Source organism: Glycine max, chromosome 9 (assembly GCF_000004515.6).
Source record: "Glycine max cultivar Williams 82 chromosome 9, Glycine_max_v4.0, whole genome shotgun sequence".
NCBI classification, from domain to species: domain Eukaryota; kingdom Viridiplantae; phylum Streptophyta; class Magnoliopsida; order Fabales; family Fabaceae; genus Glycine; species Glycine max.
In genome coordinates, this window is record NC_038245.2 from 37,405,088 (window position 1) to 37,423,655 (window position 18,568).

Sequence of the window (18,568 nt, forward strand, 5' to 3'; positions counted from 1 at the left end):
ATACTATTGATTTTGAAATGTTAGTCCTACTTGTTCAGTGGAACCGCTTTTAGAGAAATCCATTCATATATGTCTATTCCCATTTTCTCTTACATTATTATTGTGAAGAATCATTGATATATATATATATATATATATATATATATATATATATATATAAAATATATGTACACACATTTAACGTATGGTCCATGAAGCATCCTTCTCATTCTCCCTGGTTTTTCTCCTCACCGAACAGGGCTTCAATCAGTTCAAAATCCCAATCCTGCATTATTATTAAAGTAAAAATTCAATATTAGAAGCATTTCCAAATTCCAATTTCAATAGCATGAACATTTTTTAGTATGTTGACTCGCCTCATCAGTGGCCGAGTTATTTCCTGAGGAAACATCATTCATCACGAACCTGTCCAAGGGTTCCATGTTCGCATGTTCGTCATCACCTCCCATCTAGAAATCACAGAAGTTGGGTTATGTGGGTGAAACAAACTTGAATCTTTCATATATATATATATATATATATGGGTGAAACAAACTTGAATCTTTCATATTATATATATATATAAAGTATAAAAAAGAATTAAATTTAAATCCTATGTGCTTTTATGCTGTTTTTTATATAAAAAATGGAGTTTCACATTAATAAAAATTCACATTAAAAATCAACATAGATTATCAAAATGAAACTTCAACTCTAATTGAAAAGCAATACCAAAACCACATAAGAAATTGCATCTTAAGTTTTTTCCATATAAAAAATCTTTGAAGAGTTTTATTGGTTCATTAAGTTGTACTCACCAAAGGGAAAATATTCTTCATGCAAACTGTGGGGATTAAAAATACAGAAGAATTACCGTGCAAATTGTTAAAAACTAAACTTAATTACTTCGGTGAGACTTATTACCTTGTTAGAACTCTTGTTAGAGCTTGTTGAGGTCTCGTCTGGCATATTTGATGTGCCTTCGGTTGGGTTAATAATTACCTCACAAACTCTGTTAGACTGTTGCAATATGAAGATCGAGTAAAAAAATACATGGGGTTAGTGAGACATAAAAATGTGTTAAAAGGGAATTTTAATTTTCTTATATGTTTTACATTATTATGCTAACTAGTAATATGCGAAGATACTAATCTAGTCTAGTAAAAACAGAAAAAGAAGATTCAATGTGTGATATATGTCATATTTACTTATCAAATTTTAGAAAATTCATGTGTACACATTCCAACCATACAAAAGAGACAAAGGCAACAAATGTACCTTTTCAAGGGACTCCACAGCGTGATTAGAGATTGAAAAGTCAGACTTCAAAAAATCATTTGCATTATGGTTCTCTCCAGTCTGATTAAAACAACAAAAGAGTCACCACAAATACCAGATTCTAGTGACAGAAGTTTTTAATTGAAAAATGAGAACTTTAAATCTACACTATTAAATCATATTTGAATGGTTATTTTTTTTTATTTTAAAAAAAGCACTTGATGACTTTATTAAGTGGTCATGTAACCACCGACTAACTTTTAATCTTAAAACATTTATTTATAGTTATATAGTCTAGATTCATAGTTTTCACTTTCCACAATAAAAATAGCTCTCACTATATATAAAGTTTTTCTAAGTCTGACTTACCTCATTTAGATCCATTTCATCTAGCATCATGAAAAGATCAGAAAAGTCATCTTCGTTCAGCTGGTTGAAATTGTTCTCACCAATTGAAGTACCAATATCATTTTCTGCAACATTGCCCTGTAGTTGTTGTTGAGGCAGTGTTAGGTTCCCTTGAATATTTTCTTTTGGAAGCTCCCTTGAACAGCCCTCCCCAGCATTAGAAGTAGAGGCAAACACTCCTTGACCATTGCTTAAGTTGTGATTATTTCCAAATGAACCATAGTTTGGATACATAAATTGGTTGGCACCATGGTTCATACCTCCTCTTAGGCCATTTGTAAAATTCATCAAGCCATGTCCCATTACTCCATCTGATGGAAAGACAACACCAGCATTGTTGTAAGAGCTTTGTGCATAATATGGTTGGTTAGCATAGCTTCCCAACATATTTTGCTGGATATTATTGGCCCTGGCATTGCTTCCAAAGCTTGAATATTGTGCTCCAAGTCTTGCTTGATTCGAAGAACTACCATGACGTTGGTTGTGAAGCATTGTATTCAAGTTCAAGCCTTTGTGACATGGATGGGGAAATTGATGTAATCTTCCAAGTGGAGTGTTAGTCACACTTGAAACATTGTTGTAAGGTTTAACAACATTGGCTATTCCTCCATAACCTGATTGATGTTCTATTCTTTTTATAAATTGTTGTGCAGGAACACGAGATTTCTCACGTTTTGCTTGGATGTCATTTATCATTGATGCTGAAAGGCCAGAGGCAAACCTTGACCTTAGATCTCTGTTAGATAAGCCCTCAAGCAATCCTTTATCTGCTACTTTTTTTAGGAATATGCGATATTTCTGCAAGTTTTTTATGTTCATACTTGAGCATTAGAACTTGTAAGATGTGTATTATCCAAGAAAATGTAATTGAACTTAGATGGATATGCAAAATAGAGATTTACTAAGATTCTACCATGCATGTGAAAGAATAGAAGTTAATTAGCAAACCTGTAAGTGACTAGCAACATTTTCTCTAGTCAAGTTTGGCACATTCATGACTCGAACAATTGTCTTTGGGACAGCCTCTGAATAAGTAGAAAAATAAGCACATAGTTAGAACCAATTACGTTTAGCTACTACATAAAAGTAGTGATTTTTTTTTTCACACTCCTTTTACTACACTAATATACTTTACTCCTGAATCTATATCAATCTTCTTTTTAGAATAATTATAAACATACACACATCTTCTCGTCCATCTCATTTTTTCCTATCTTTCTGTGATAGTTCTTATCACATCACATATCACATTTGATACTTTTTTCCTTTCTCTATGTTTCTCTTCCTTGGGTTTACATTTTAAAGAACTCTTCTTTTGTTATCATTGTGTGTATTTACATTTCAACCAATTTACATAGGTACAAATGGAGTCTAAACAATTAAAAAAAAAGTGTGAGAAACTCATTGCATAATCTAGAAACCAAAAATTTGTAGCAGATTACTTACTCTCCAATCCAATTTGTTTTATGGCAAGCAAAAAGCGGTTGTGAAGATATGTTGTCCAAACAACCTTTGGTTTCTTTACAAGCCTAGAGCTTTCTTCACTTTGGCCTTCCTTATTCATTTGGGAACTCATTCTTGGGCAATACTTCCTTTTTCTCTTGTTCATATTCGATGATGTTGCTGAGTTAACATCCTGAATAGAAGTGTTATCACCTGGTACTGACCCCCCTTCATTATTTTGAATAGATAGTTTCTTTGCATATCGCCAAATGTCTTTGAAGTCATCCGCAGAAAAGGGTTTCAAAATATATTGTGCTGCACCATTTGCAAAACTCTTGGAAATTACAGTACTTCTTCCATCTGCAGACATAACTGCATGAAACAAAAAAAGAGAAGTCACGAATTGTGTCCTCTTCCCAGTCTCCCCAATAGAAAAATGACATTTGGTTAAAAAATAACATTTTCTATTCAGTTTGTTAGTGTGTGTGTTCTGCTAAGGTGTTTATTTTATTTTATTTTGTATTAAGAGACAAGAAAGTAGACACAAAAAAACACAAGTAATCTGAAACTCTTAAATCATTGGACAACAAACAATCAAAGCAGTAAGAATAAGATTGAAAAATTAACTCATGACCATTTCATCAAAAGAGACTCTAATACTATGCAGGAATATTCATCAAGCTTAAACGATTAGAATACACAAAATTAGTCATATATTAATGTATATCTAAGAGTAAAACAGCAATGCTTTAATCTTTATAGATGTGTATTTAATTTTATTTTAGTCCTTTTAAATCATTTTCTTTCAATATGGTTCAAGTGCGTACATGTAACATATATCCATTTGTATTCTAGTTATGTCTTTCCAAATTATCTTTCCAACTCCAAAAATGATGCTGAAATGAATGTGAGTTTATTTGAAACAAAAAAACATGTGAGTGGGTGCATAGATAAGGGACCAAACTAGCTAGTATTGTAGTACTTTTGTTTCTAATACATACCCTCTTATTCTAAACTTATGTAAATTACTTGTGAGTATGTTCTTTATTTATGTATGTATGATAAGATATTGTTTTTTAATCCATTAAATATGTTGAATTACATTGATACTATATACAGGGTCAACATTAGAGTGAAAGAAACAAAAAGAAAGTTTGTATATGCACTAAAAAGAAGAAAGCGAAAGGATGGTTTAATGTTTAAGAATGATACTCACTTAGCACTGGTATGTGGAATTGATTTTCAACACACTTTTGAAATTCAAATCCATTCATCCCAGATATATGAAGTTCTGTAATGAGAAGATCAATAAAGCCTCTGAACTCTCTAAGAATCTCCAAAGCATTTAGGGCGCTGTTGGTAGAGAGAACTGAAATTCAAAACCAAAGTAAAAATAAGCTCAATGAAAATTAAAATTTAATTACATGATGCCATAAAAAAATACGATTTTACCTTAAAATATGCAAAAAGTCCCATACATTAGGAAACTATCTAATGATGATGTATGATATGCACGTAATAAATAAGTACTTCTAATCCTTGCCACTAAAATCGTATATCTGTTCAAGTGTGGATTTTTTTTCCACATGTATCATTATTTACTAGTAATTATATTTGAAACACGGTCTGACAGTAAATATTGAGATTTATTTGTAGAAATTTAACTCATAGTTTATCACATTATAAGAGACTAATCATATCTGTTAGTCTCAATTTCTATTAATTTGTTAAGTGTGGATATGATAAATCGATTGTAAACCGCTTGTCTCATATCATTACACTTTAAAAAAAAAATCATTCTTCCCTGTGATTAGTCTTTCTAAAATTTAGGTAGGATTCATTTTTTTTTATCAGTTTATGTCCCTTATTTGTATAGTCCTTTATTAATTGGCATGCCATCATTACCTAAATAATCTTCTTTCCCCACTTATCTATTTGTAGAGAGTAGTAAACCATTTATTTGGTCATCCCAAATATTACTTTCCTTCCTAAATTATCCTTAAAGTAATACAATTATATAAATAAATTTTAAAGTATTGAATTTCTATCAATGTAATAAGTACATTAATATATTTTGGCTAAGGTTACTTTATAAACTAATTTGAAAGATTTTTCAAACCTTTAGAAACTATTTTATATGATTTCTAAGACTTAAAAGAGATTATTTATATGTTGGACTATTTAAGAGAAAAATATTTCAAGAATAAAATTGAAGATTTATTTATACAGTAAAAGATGATGAGCTTCTTCACTAGCATAAAATTGGAGTTAGAGTATACTATGAATCCTTTGTTGTCACCAAAATCTGGCTCTATAAAATTGTCAAATGTGAATCTAATAACCTTTCAATACAAATAGTCATGGCTAAAAACAAGTCAAATTTGAGTTGAACATAACTCGATTTAAAAAGAATTGATACAACTAGAGTTCAATATGAATTTTTTTTATCTCAAATTTGAGTCAATTTAAAATTATAAATATTTTATGTATTTTATTTATTTGTTTATTTCATAAAGATATTTTACATTAATTAAAATAGTCAATTATATGAATTTAATATTATAAAATATATTATTTAGTTATCATTTCGAGTCATATATACATATATGGTTAATGAATCATGTTTAACAAATTAATTATCATTTCGAATCTCAAACTATATTCTGGCTCAATTCATTATCAGTGATATTAGTAGCCAAATTCCAATGATGAAGCTAGGTACATGATGAAAGAGACTTTTTTTCTTATGCTGCCGTCTAATTAAAAATTTCCATATACAATAAATTTATTAAATTTTATGAAAATTACTTAAAAACCATACATTTCATTATTTGTGAATGATTAACCATGTAAAATAGTTTTATATCATTAATATATAATTATTAAACTCTAACAAAAGACACAAATCAAAACTCAAATTTTTAAAAATTAATTAAAAAAAGTGAAACATGAAATTAGATCTTGAAATTCACAAATTTCGATTGTTAATGAAAAAAAAATTAGAGAGGTGGGAAAAGAGAAAAGAAAGAGAGAGATAGAAATATATCGTGAAAAATATTAAATTCTTATTTTCATGGAACTTAAAATTTTATAATTTTAGAAGATCAAAATAGTTCTACAAATTAATAAAATTTCGAATATTTTTTTAATTTTTGGTAATCAAAATCCAAATTCCAATTTTGGGTTTTGTGCCAAAGAATAAAAAAGTTATATGCAAAGTCACCAACAAAACTGTATGCACGCACTAAACCATGAATATTGAATATCTTAGAAGATTTTCTACACATACACGACGAGCCAATACTCAATATGCATTGACATGAAAGTTTTGGTTCAAGAAGTTCTACCTGATGAGTTTCAAAACATATATAGGATAATTAATTTTAATATTGCGAGAAATTTTTGTATTTTATCTCTGTTACTAACTGACGACTATTTTAATTAAATAATTTTAATTATCTCATAAAACACATTCAGATTGATAGTTTTTTCATATAAATTACTTATACAAAATTTTATATTAATCTAAAATTATTTAATGTATTATTCCTGTACACTAAAATTGACATAATATATACCTTTAAAATATACAATAATATGAACACTCAATAATATCAATAGAATATAGTTGAATAATTTGATTCTCTTATTATTTAATTTTTATAAAATTTGACCCAAATTAATAGTCATAGTGATATATAAATATACTTCATCGGATGAATTAATAAAATCCATATAAACAAGAATATTATGAAAAAGTGGTACAAATATATATATATATATATATATATATATATATATATATATATATATATATATATATAATCCCAATATAAACAAAATGTTATACAACATTGGTTAATTAAATAAGCACAGAAACATGTACCTTTGTATCCTAATGAGTTGAGTACATTAGCAACAATGGCCAAAGAAGTATCATCATTATCCACAACCAAAACACTGATATCAACTCTCTCATGTGCCATTTTCTGAGTTTTTTTTCCGACCTTTTTTTTGTCTTAGACTTGGAGCTCTCAAGAAAAGCACTGTAAAAAAACACTGAAAGTCTAAGACTATATAAAGAGGAGTTCTTTCAATTCATTTAGCGAAAAATGATGGTTAGAATGACTTACATGTGTCACTTCAGTTCTTCAAGAAGAGAGACAAGAAAAGTAGAGAAAATCTTTTACCAGAACTTATCCCTTATATTGTCTGATTTGTACCTTTCAATATTTTTCTTTCAATTTATATAGAGTTCTTTTGAAATAGTTATACATATATTTGACATTCAACTCGGAAAAAACCTTTGGTCAAAAGTTAATGTTTATTATATTTTCCATGTATAATTTATTTTATGGGAAATTCCTTTTTTCGAAGATTTGACAATATTTTGTAATGTCTCTTTATGTGTTAGCCATTTAATTTTTACCAAAAAAATTAAAAGCTATGAAGCTTCTTTTGTGAGATACTCCGCATCTAATTTTTTTAATAAATATAATAGCATACGTAAGTGAAAAAATTGTACATTATCATTTAATTATAAATTAATACATGTATAATAAATTTTATTAATTTTTATAATAATTAATTTAAAATTCAAATTAAATACAATTTTTAATTGGTGTAAAAAATACTTATATTATGTATAGATATTGAACTCAGACTTTTTTATTTCAGACTAATTTATATTAAGTTGAGCGAATTAGATTTTAAAGATAAAAGTCATTAAATATAATTTTTGGTTGTTGTGTAAAAAATTATACTATGTATAGATATTAAACTCCTCTTTGGTTAGTACACTTTTTTTTCACACGGTAAAAAACAAAAGATATATTTAATACGACTTTTATCTTTAAAATTGGTCAACTCAACTTAATATAAATTAGTCAGAAATAAAAAAGATCGAACTTAATATCTATATATAATTAATTTTTTTTACACTATCAAACAATTACATAAGATTACATTTAATATGACTTTTAAATTAAAGATATTCCACGAAATAAATAAAAAAAAGTACGAGCTTTAAATTATTTTTTTTACTCAGCTTTTAGATTTTTTATTTTATTTTGAGCATGTTGAAGTATTTAGTCGACTTATGGTTATATTGAAGGGTGATGGAGCTAGAACACATATTTTGGTTCACTATATTATTTTTCAGCTTCGAATGTAAATTAATGATGTGATAAAAACGATGGTACAAAGGTTATCCATTTTTTTAAGTATTTTTTGCAACTCAATTGTTGATGTTTAGCTTTAATTAGTTAGCGCTCTTCTCAGTTTTTGTCTAATTGCATCAAAATTCAGAAACAAAAAGTAGATGAAAAATATATTATACATTGATCAGTATAAAAGACAGTTCCACACTATCATAAAATGTCTTAAAATAAATGAAAATATAAAATAGATTTGTTGACAGTCATAAGACAATTTTAAGCTATCATGTGACAATTTTACCAAAAAAAAAAACTATACTTTATAGTAAGTTTGTTATTTTTTTATAACAAATATCTTAAAATCCATACAATAATGATATCTAATTAATTGACGGGGTAAATTTTTACACTATGCATAGCTATTAAAATCGTAACAAATATAATGTCAAATTATTGTAATTGTTAATATTTAAAAATTCGAGAGTTTTCATGCAAAAGTTTTTAAAAAATTATCATTAAATTAATAATTATGAGTAATAGTATATTTGGTTAAACTTAATATTATTAAAATAGTTACTTACTTTTTAAAATTCTATATCAACATGCTGACAAACATAAATTAAATTTTTATTAACATAATTTCAACTATACATGTAATATATTTTTTAAAAAATCATATAAATTCAGTAAGGTCAGTATAGTGGTCAAATATATATAGTCAATTTGCACAGAGTTTCAGATTAAAACCATTTACCATTATATATATATATATATATATATATATATATATATATATATATATATATATATATATAGAAATTTCGAAGGACATGTAGAAATTTCGAAGTTAAAAAAAAAAAGGGAAACACCTCTTTAATTACTTTGCAAAACAGCCCAATCTTGTTCATTAATTATATATATTGAAACTAATTAATGAAATTAAAATAAATGTGAATTTATAATATTAAATTTAACTAATGAGTACTTTAAATAATTAATTAATAAGTATTTAATATGTGTATATTCATACTTTTGATTACACAAAAAGTATTAAATGTATTTTAATATCAATGTAATAAATATTTTACTTTCTATGTACACCTTTTGAAAATCTACATAATAATTTAGCATAAAATCCCAACTAAATGAGCACTAATTTTTTGACAAAAGGTTGGATTCAAGACAATTAAAATTAAAATTTATATACTTCTTTCGTTCTAAAATGATTATAATTTTAACTTTTAAAAAAAATTATAAATTAATTGATGATTTTACTTTTCAATGAGATATTTAAATATCTATTTCAATTTTACTCTCAAACAAATTAACTTGCCTTAAATGATTTAATAATACATTTATTAAAATTTAAAAAAATAAGGATATTTTAATAAAATTATCCTCTAATAAATATAATTTTCTTAAAAGATTAAAAAATAAAATTTAATCTCTGAAAGTATAAAAAAGTGAGACAAATTTGTCTCACTGTTAATAACCTCTCTTTTTCATAATGTTTGACTAAAAATTAAAAAAAAACTAAAGTATGTTTGACACTTTTCATCCATTTGCAATCAAATTTAAATTCTAAAGAAAATATCATATTTGAAAGAGATGTTGTTTTTTTCTTTTCTTTTCTTTTTTTTTGCAAAAAGTACTACAACTTCACAACGAGTAAATGTGATTTGAATTGAATTTACGAGTCGAACTCTACTATTTTAAAACATTAATTTGTAATTAAGGTTATTTTAGGATGAATTTTTCATGAAAAATTATAATAAAATAAAATTAGGATGTAAAATAAATTAGTTTTTTATAGATTAATAGTTATCTTCGTCCCTAAAAGTGTGTTGTCATGACAAATTCATTTCCTAAAAGAGCTTACGTGACATACAAGGATAGAAATGTCATGAAATTAATGTTCACTTGATATAAGTACTAAAGTTATTGATAAATACATCAATAAATATATTAGTTTATTGACATTTTCGTCCTTCAAAGGTACAACTTAGTGACAAATATATTCATAAAATATATAAATTTAATTAGTTGACATCACTAATAAGATATATGAACCAACCAAATGTTAGACTTAGAAGTTTTTAATTTTCTTACTGTAAATATTTATTACAATGTATTTTAATTATAATTATATTGGTAATGTCAACTTATCATAAAGAAATCAAAACTCAAGAGGAGCTAAAGCAGGGATAAGTTCTATTTATAAATGCACCAACAACATGTTAAACTTAGACGTTTCTGATTTTGTTATTACAAATATTTATTATAATATGTTATAATTATAATTATATTTATATTGTCAACTTATCACATATGAATCAAGACTCAGAGGTAGAACCTATCCTTGCCTTGCCTCCTCTTGAGTCTTGATTTCTTTATGACAAGCTGACATTATAAAAATAGTTATAATTATAATAAGTTATAATAAATATTTACAATGACAAAATAAAAAACTTTTAAGTTTAATGTGTTGTTGATGTATGTATCTTGCTACTGATGTTAACTAATTATGCTTTTATATTTCGTGGATATATTTGTCAGCAAGTTGTATCTTTAAAGATAAAAATATCAATAAGTTGTTAAATTTATGGATGTATTTTTTATTAAGTTGTATCTTTGAATGACAAAAATGTCAATTAAAATTAGGAATGCATTTGTCTGGCACTTTAATCAGTATATCCACCTGGGTATAAATTTCATGACATGTTTGTCCTTACATGTCACATTGAGAGTTTTCTAATGTTAATGGATAAAATTAATGATGAGATGAATTTGTCATATTTTTTACACTTTCAAAGACTAAATTTTATTTTTTCATCTTTCATGAACAGATTTGCTAACGCAACACACTTTCAAGAACGAAAATGACTATTCATTCATTTTCTATAGTTAAAATTAGTTTATGCACTTAACTTTTGTAGAACTCTCTCATTTAATTTCTCTAAAATGCATAAGTTGTTTTTTTATGGGAGACAATTCATTTTAATTTTTATATAAATATTTATGGATAATATTTCCAGAAAAAACTAAGACGGATTTTTATCATTTTTTTATTGTTGTTCTCTAGAAAACAATGCTTCAATTTCACGTGGAACCTATTAATGATAGAATCCAATAAGTAAATCATTAAAGATAGTAAAAATATTTCTTTATTTACATTTAATAGTAATGCTAATCGATTGAAACATGACACTTTAAGAGTGTTAATATCGAAGTTTAATTTATTACTGATGACCACAAGAAGACAATACAAATATGTTGCTCCAAAACTAGGATGAAGTATGCTAAAGAAATATAGTTCATATAATTATTAATTAGAAGCTTAATTGTTAAAATATATATGTAGCAAAACATTAACTGTTTAAATCTTAACTCTTTGTTGGTCGTCCCAAAGTGCATTATCTACAACCTATTGCAGACAAAATAAAAATCAAACTCTTATCCTGGAAAGGTGCTCTTTTGCCCATAATGGGAAGGGTTTCAATTGGCAAACTAAATTATTCAAGGCATGTTGGTAGCCATTGACATTACATATTGCATTGGGTAAAAATACAACATTATTTTTATAAAAATTTATGTTAAGATTTGATCAAATAATATCAATTTTTATAAAAATTGATATTAATATCATTGGTTTTTAAAAATCGATGTTAACATATTCACAACTACATCAATTTTTTAAAAATCGATGTTAATGAACTCAAATTATTTATAATTATGTTTTTTTTAACATCAATTTTTATAAAATAGTGTGTGAGGATAATCTGTGTGTAAATTTTCTGGAAAACTATGGGGTTTCTAATCAGGGATTCATTTGGTGGGATTCCCTTCCTAGTTTCCTTAGAACAATATGCCTTCGGGGTATAATAGGACTCTCTTCCTATAGATTTTAATGTTTTTTCTTTTTTAGGGGTTTCACTTTATGTCCCCCCATGCATGTCCATGTCCATTTCTTTCTTCTTCTTTTTTTAATAAATTGTCAGGTGCTGCATATGATCAATAGATCTAATATTGTCAATCTAGTTGAGATTATTATGTCTATTGTGATATTCAGCACTTCAGATTCATTAAAAATCAAATCTTAACAACTTAATAATTTGAACATTATTTTATCCATGTGTTATAATTAAGTAAGAGGATTCAATTATGAGAATTAACAATGACAACGTTGTTCGTTACATTTTATTTCTATGAACGGTATGTCTTGTAACTAATACATTTTTTTAGCAAATTAAAAATTGTCTAATATCCTTTAAAAAAACTGTCTAAAATGTACGAAGGAAGCATCCAAAGCTAGCAAAATGTGGTCTAAGAAAAAAAAATTAATAATCACTACTACATATAGTATATTTTGTAACATTTAAGCTGTAACGTTTATAAAAATGTTGTTATTGCCTATTAAGTAAAACTTTTCCTAACATCTATTAAAATAAATGTTGCAATTGTTTAATAAGTACAATTTTTCCAAACATTTGTAAAATAAACGTTACCAATCTCTCTCTGACAATCAAATCTTGAATATTGCCATTGGAATCCTCTATTCGGCATGAAATTTTGTCTTGATATTACTACCTGTGCTAAGTATGACTTTGTTGTGGTTAAGGCGTTTGACATCACACTCTAACTCAAAACCTTAAGGATTAGGTTTATGGATCTTTTTCTTACTTATATGGTGCTCAATCTTTTTACTTCTATCCAATATGGGACTTCACCTCACATTTGTAATCCAACATGTTCTTCCTCTTTTAGTATCTAGCACTTAGTTGAGTATTTTACAAACTAGTACACTTGGTCCTCTATGACCCAATCTTTTGTACCATAAAACAATAGAAACTCACTATGAATGGAAATAATAACTAACTGGTTTCTACTTTACTGAATAGTCTAGTATGAATGGAAATAATAACTAACAGGTGGATGAAGTACAACAAGAAGTAAGTGAAGATTAACCTAAATCTAAGTTATATTTTCTATTTCTATTTTTTTGGACCGTGATTAGAGGTTTGTTACTGACACTGATATTTGTTTCAGCTATTTGGACTTCTACCGGTGTAATGGATTATTGATAGGCAATTTATAGAGAAAAAAAGTGTTAATGATTATAATGGTTTCTTTTGTCTCATTTTATAGTTTCTTTTGAAAATGTTTAAAACTTTCCTTTTGATTCCAGAATCATAGCAACTAGCATGTATTCGTAGATTAAAATCCCCACCCAATTTTAGACTAGGTCCAGAATTGCTTAAGTTGAGGTGAGTCAGAGATCACTTGAAAAAATCAAACAAGTGGTTGGTTTTCTAGTTGGTACAAACATAGTTAACAACTAATTCAGTTAATTATGAATGAAAAGCAAAGTTTTTATGAGGTTTTTCCGTCTTTGAATTTGATGCATTTCTACAAATGGTTTTATTGATCTTGAATCTCCCATGAAAGCAAAACCTTTCCTCAAGTACAATAGATAGGAAATATAATTTTGCGCATGACATAGGTTTGTGCTTAACATTTTCTACTGCCAACTATTGTTCCTTTTCTTGACCTTTTATCAAGTTCATTTTGATTGTTTTTGTTTGTAATGAATTGAACCTAATGGCTCCCATTAACAAAATCTGTCTTGGAAGTCTACTAATCACTTTTATCAGATACATAATTTTTAATACATGTTTTCATATTTTATGTTCCTTAATTCACATATACAAAAAAAAAATGTAGTTTTTTTTACCTCAATAATGAGGATGATGCACAAGTAGATAAACTTGCCAAGGAAAATAATGAGCCTGCTATATAACAGTGCTACTGTTACCATTTTTTTTGTTCTATGACAGGGATGTGCTCTGGACCCAATTATCCTTAACCTTGATGAGCCTCCCCTCCCCTTTCATTGAGTTTTAAAATCTTCTTTTGTTTTGTCATTTGTGCCAGGTTTTCAGTGCAATGGACTCTGGCAACTTGAATTTGCTACCCCATATATAATTTTATAGTTATTTTCTTTTAATTTTGGGACTTCTGAGTCTCTAACACATTTCACTTGTATTTTTACAGAATTTGTTTTACTCTCTACTTGTTTTACTCTAGTGTGTTTTCTAATGGATTTTGTACCTTGCATTTGGACTTTTGTTGCAGCTTCTGTATCTGCTACTGTTGTGTGATATCTATAAGACAAGGCATATTTTCTAAAGCTTCAGGATGGCAGGTGAAGATCACTTAATTACAAGCAAATAAGTTTATATTGCTAGGAAATCTTTCTATTTTAGTGGATTATCCCCCTTCCCCCTTTGTCAACTTAATAGAAATTTGTTTATGCCTTGTGCTTTTTTTTCAGTAACTTATTATGGACAATTCCTACTTATACAATTAATCACTACTTGCCATGTGCCACACTTATAGCAGTGTTTTATTATTTACTTGTTCTAAGGTGAGTTTGTTGCCTACTCAATGTTGTGATTGCTTATAAAGACTTGTGTGTGTGTGAATGACAAGAAAGACAAAAAAAGGAGACTAGTTGGGGGTTTGGAGTGTAATGAAAAGAGAGTTAATAGAGTGGTTCTAGAAAAAGCTGCTCAATTAGGTAAGCTAGGCCTGGATTTGGTTGGGTGAGGTATGTAGAAATTGGTAAAGGATTAAGAAGGGAAAGAGAAAAACAAAGATTAAAAATGGTAAGAGATAGGAAGCTTTATCGTGTAGAGTGTTGGCAGCAACAAATGTGAGAATCCTGGTGTCATTTTATTAGACTTCTTTCCTCTTTGTTTTGTGCACTCATCAATAGTGCCTTTGGCTGCAGTCGCAGTCTTGTGTGTTATGTTTCTGCCTCACTACTACTCTCTATGTCTCTCTTCATGTTTTGTGTATTAGTCTATTTCACGTGTTTCTTTGCATCTCATTTTGATGGTCTAAGATGATCAAAGGAACCAAAAAATGATTCTTTGCAACTTAATATGTTGAAATTTATTATTTAGCCATCTTAATTGATTTGTTTAATGCATGGTACTATGTTAAACGTAGTAAGATAGTACTATATATACCAAAAAATTCCATATGTACCATCAGTTATTTAATTATGTTTGCTTATTTAATGAAGTTTTTAACTTTTATGACCACAAACACTTGATGAGATTGAATAAATTATCTTACTTTGTTTCAATAATAATGTTGTGACCAGGGATACATTGCCATTGATGATCAAGGAATAATGCTTGATTGTGAAAGATATCACAACATAGATCAAAACGTGAAGAGTTGACAAGTTGGACTTTCAATGCTACTGCCATCTGTTGATATGATTTTCTTATTTTTAAGTTGATTCATAGGATCATATATTTGATAGAAAATAATGTATTTATGGTAATAATTAAGAAAGATTATACATTATTATGTAATTATTGTATAATGCTTTAGTGGTTTATAGGGACCATTTTTGTATATTATATTAAATTAGAGTTTTTGTAATTCCTATATGTAATTTTTATATAAAATTCTTTCTTTTTGAAAACAATATAACTTTGACTGCAAAGTGCTAGATCGTATTGCCTTTGATTTTCACATGTTTCCATGTGCTTTAGTTGTATGCATACATTTATTTTCTAATTAGTAGTTTTAGAAAATGTAATAATACATTTTTCTTATTCTACAATTTATTTTATGGTGTTAAGAAAATTACTTAATATCTAATAAAAGGTATAAATCATGTATTTTAAAATATTACAAAAAATGACATTTTATTGTATTTAAAAAAAAAGAAACGAATTAGTAACATTTCTTGAATGTTACAAAAGATATATATTAGCAACATTTTTAGAATATTGCCTTTGTATTGAAAAAATGTTGCTGAAAGTTTTTAGTGATAATTTTATAAATATTGTTATTAGTATGAAAAAAATGTTGCTAAAAGTTTTTAGTAAAATTTGTATAAATATTATTATTAATATGAAAAAAATATTAAAAATATTTAACAACATGGATATATAACATTTGATAAAATATAAAAAAAAACATATTAGTAATATTTATTCATGTTTTTGAGATATTTTTTGAATGTTAAAAAAAACATATTTTATTGTAATGTAATGATGTCAAAGTTTTAATTAAAAAGTGGGAATCCTAACACATACTTTGAATATGCAACCTAGCTAACATAGTTTTGAACTCAGTATTATTCCCACATATGGGGCCACTATTATTGTCTCATTTGGAGGTAGGAGAAAAAGACATAATTCAATGAAATAATCTACATATGGATTACGGTTTATGTATGACAATGAATGTGAAAGTTTTGGCGACAAATGTGCATGATAAAAGATGTAAAGCTCAAGAAGTGTGAATGTAACTTATATCATAAAAGATACTCTAATAGAAGCGTAGCATTAATGGTGAAACCCATCTTCTTTTACCTTTTACCTACTTTTTCTTAATAATGGTCTTTAAAGAAGTTTCAATCTTAACACGTGGGATATTCGTTGGTATGTGTGCAAGAAGTTGTATATCCCTACTATACCTATATGAGGGTACTAGGGTAATCTTCTCTTCTCCAATGAAGTATCTCATTTGTCCTCTTTTCCATGAATTTCTTCTCCGATGTGACAGGGGTGTGGGTACCTGCTAAGGTACTCCAACGGCCTAAAACTCCTTGATATTGATATTGTAAATGAGAGTTATAAATGAAAATGAACAATGTTATTTTGCCTCAAGAATCTCACCTTTGATATAGACATATTAATGGGCCCATGAGCTTCACCTTTAGGGTTAGCCATGACCCGTGATTACTTGCTAACGAGGTCTAAATGATAATTATATTACCTTTAAAGTAATTTTCTTCTCTTAATCCATAGTGTGCTTCTCGTATTTTCATGATCAAGGGGGTGTCAGGCCTTGGGCAAGGGGATGTGCGGCCTAGGTCAAGAGGTATGTACCCAATAGGGGTATTTGGCTCTATTTGAGGATGGTGTTAGGCTTTGGTCAAGGGGTATCCAAACTAGTGTTAGGCTTTGGTCAAGGAGATAGAAGAACTGGAGAACTGAAAATCCATGAGATGGGGAAAGGAAAATATGAAAGGTTTTTTTTTAGAAAAAAAAAAAAAACTAGTGTTAGTTGGTATTGGAACATTTCTAGATCTTTTAAGAGGTGGTACTGTTAAAAAAAAATCTTTATTTATTTTTAATAATGAATGTGTTGTGAATTTACTTTTGTTTGTCCATCATTTCTTTTAGAAAAATAAGTTACATAATAATCAAAAATTTTGTTTTAAAAAATAGAACCATTTATTAAAATAAGTTATTTTATCTTTGTAATTTATAATTTTTAACTGGATATAGAAAAGTTATTGTCAGAATATTTAATTTATGTAATAGAACTTACAATAAATTTAAATAATGTACCGGCCGAATTGTACGGACTATATATATCACTTGCATATCAATTATTATTAGAATAAAAATATATTTGTTATTTCCTAATTCTTTTTTAAATCAATCATAGAATAAAAGTATGTTTATCTTGTTTAATATTATTATTTTTAACTAATCAAACAGACTCAGAGTACAAGTCCAAAACTAATTCTATACTATTAAAAACAAAACAAAAATCTAATTAATTCATGCTGAGTTGGACCCACCAAACAAGTTGGTAGTTGATGAATCTACGCGTTTCAGCGTAAAGAAATGTAAAAGAAAATTAATACACTAAAAAGTCTATTCGAGTACCTGTGTTCTTTTGTTTTATCTTCAGAATTCGTTGCTTGTACATATTAAATTAAATTATAATTTATTGTACGTAAAAAGATTGATGATAATAAGAAAATCAATGGGCGGTTATTAACTGTCAACCGTGTTTTATAAACAACAATGTGTTATCTTGTCAGAAAAGATATGTTAGGTTACCGGTGTTAGCAACGTAACACATGTCAAGCTAAAAAAAAAAAAAAATCTGCACACGTGTCAAATTTAGCATAGCAAGAAGAAACCAAGTGGTATTGTCTATTTTTGGTATTAAAATTTGTCAAAATTTCACCTATTTTATGTATTTGGCTTGATTCGTTAAGTGGGAGGCCAATTTATTTGTCTGGTATTCATTTAAGTATATTATTTAAATCTACTTAATATTTTATGTCACAAAATTTGGCTATATAAAGTTTATGATGTAGGCTTTTCAGCTTTTATCTATTTGATGAATTTTGAGAAAGAAAATATTAGAAGCTCAAGAAATTAAAGATGTGTTTGGTTATGTTTTTGTTTCTTAATTAAAAAATCTATTTTGTAATTAATTTTTAGATTATATAAATGGAAAAAAGAAGACGTAAAAAT

At 27.3% G+C, this 18,568-nt stretch overlaps 1 protein-coding gene across 1 annotated transcript; it reads right to left on the reverse strand.

The window, feature by feature from the left end:
• Positions 1-205: 205 nt before the first annotated feature.
• Positions 206-7,094, reverse strand: LOC102662017 (two-component response regulator ARR2). The gene is made up of 8 exons (XM_006588184.1): positions 6,995-7,094; positions 4,325-4,477; positions 3,112-3,480; positions 2,614-2,690; positions 1,627-2,463; positions 1,258-1,338; positions 357-449; positions 206-265 (listed from the first exon to the last, which is right to left on the reverse strand). Exons 1-8 carry the CDS (start codon positions 7,092-7,094, stop codon positions 206-208), a joined length of 1,770 nt encoding a protein of 589 aa, XP_006588247.1.
• Positions 7,095-18,568: the final 11,474 nt, after the last annotated feature.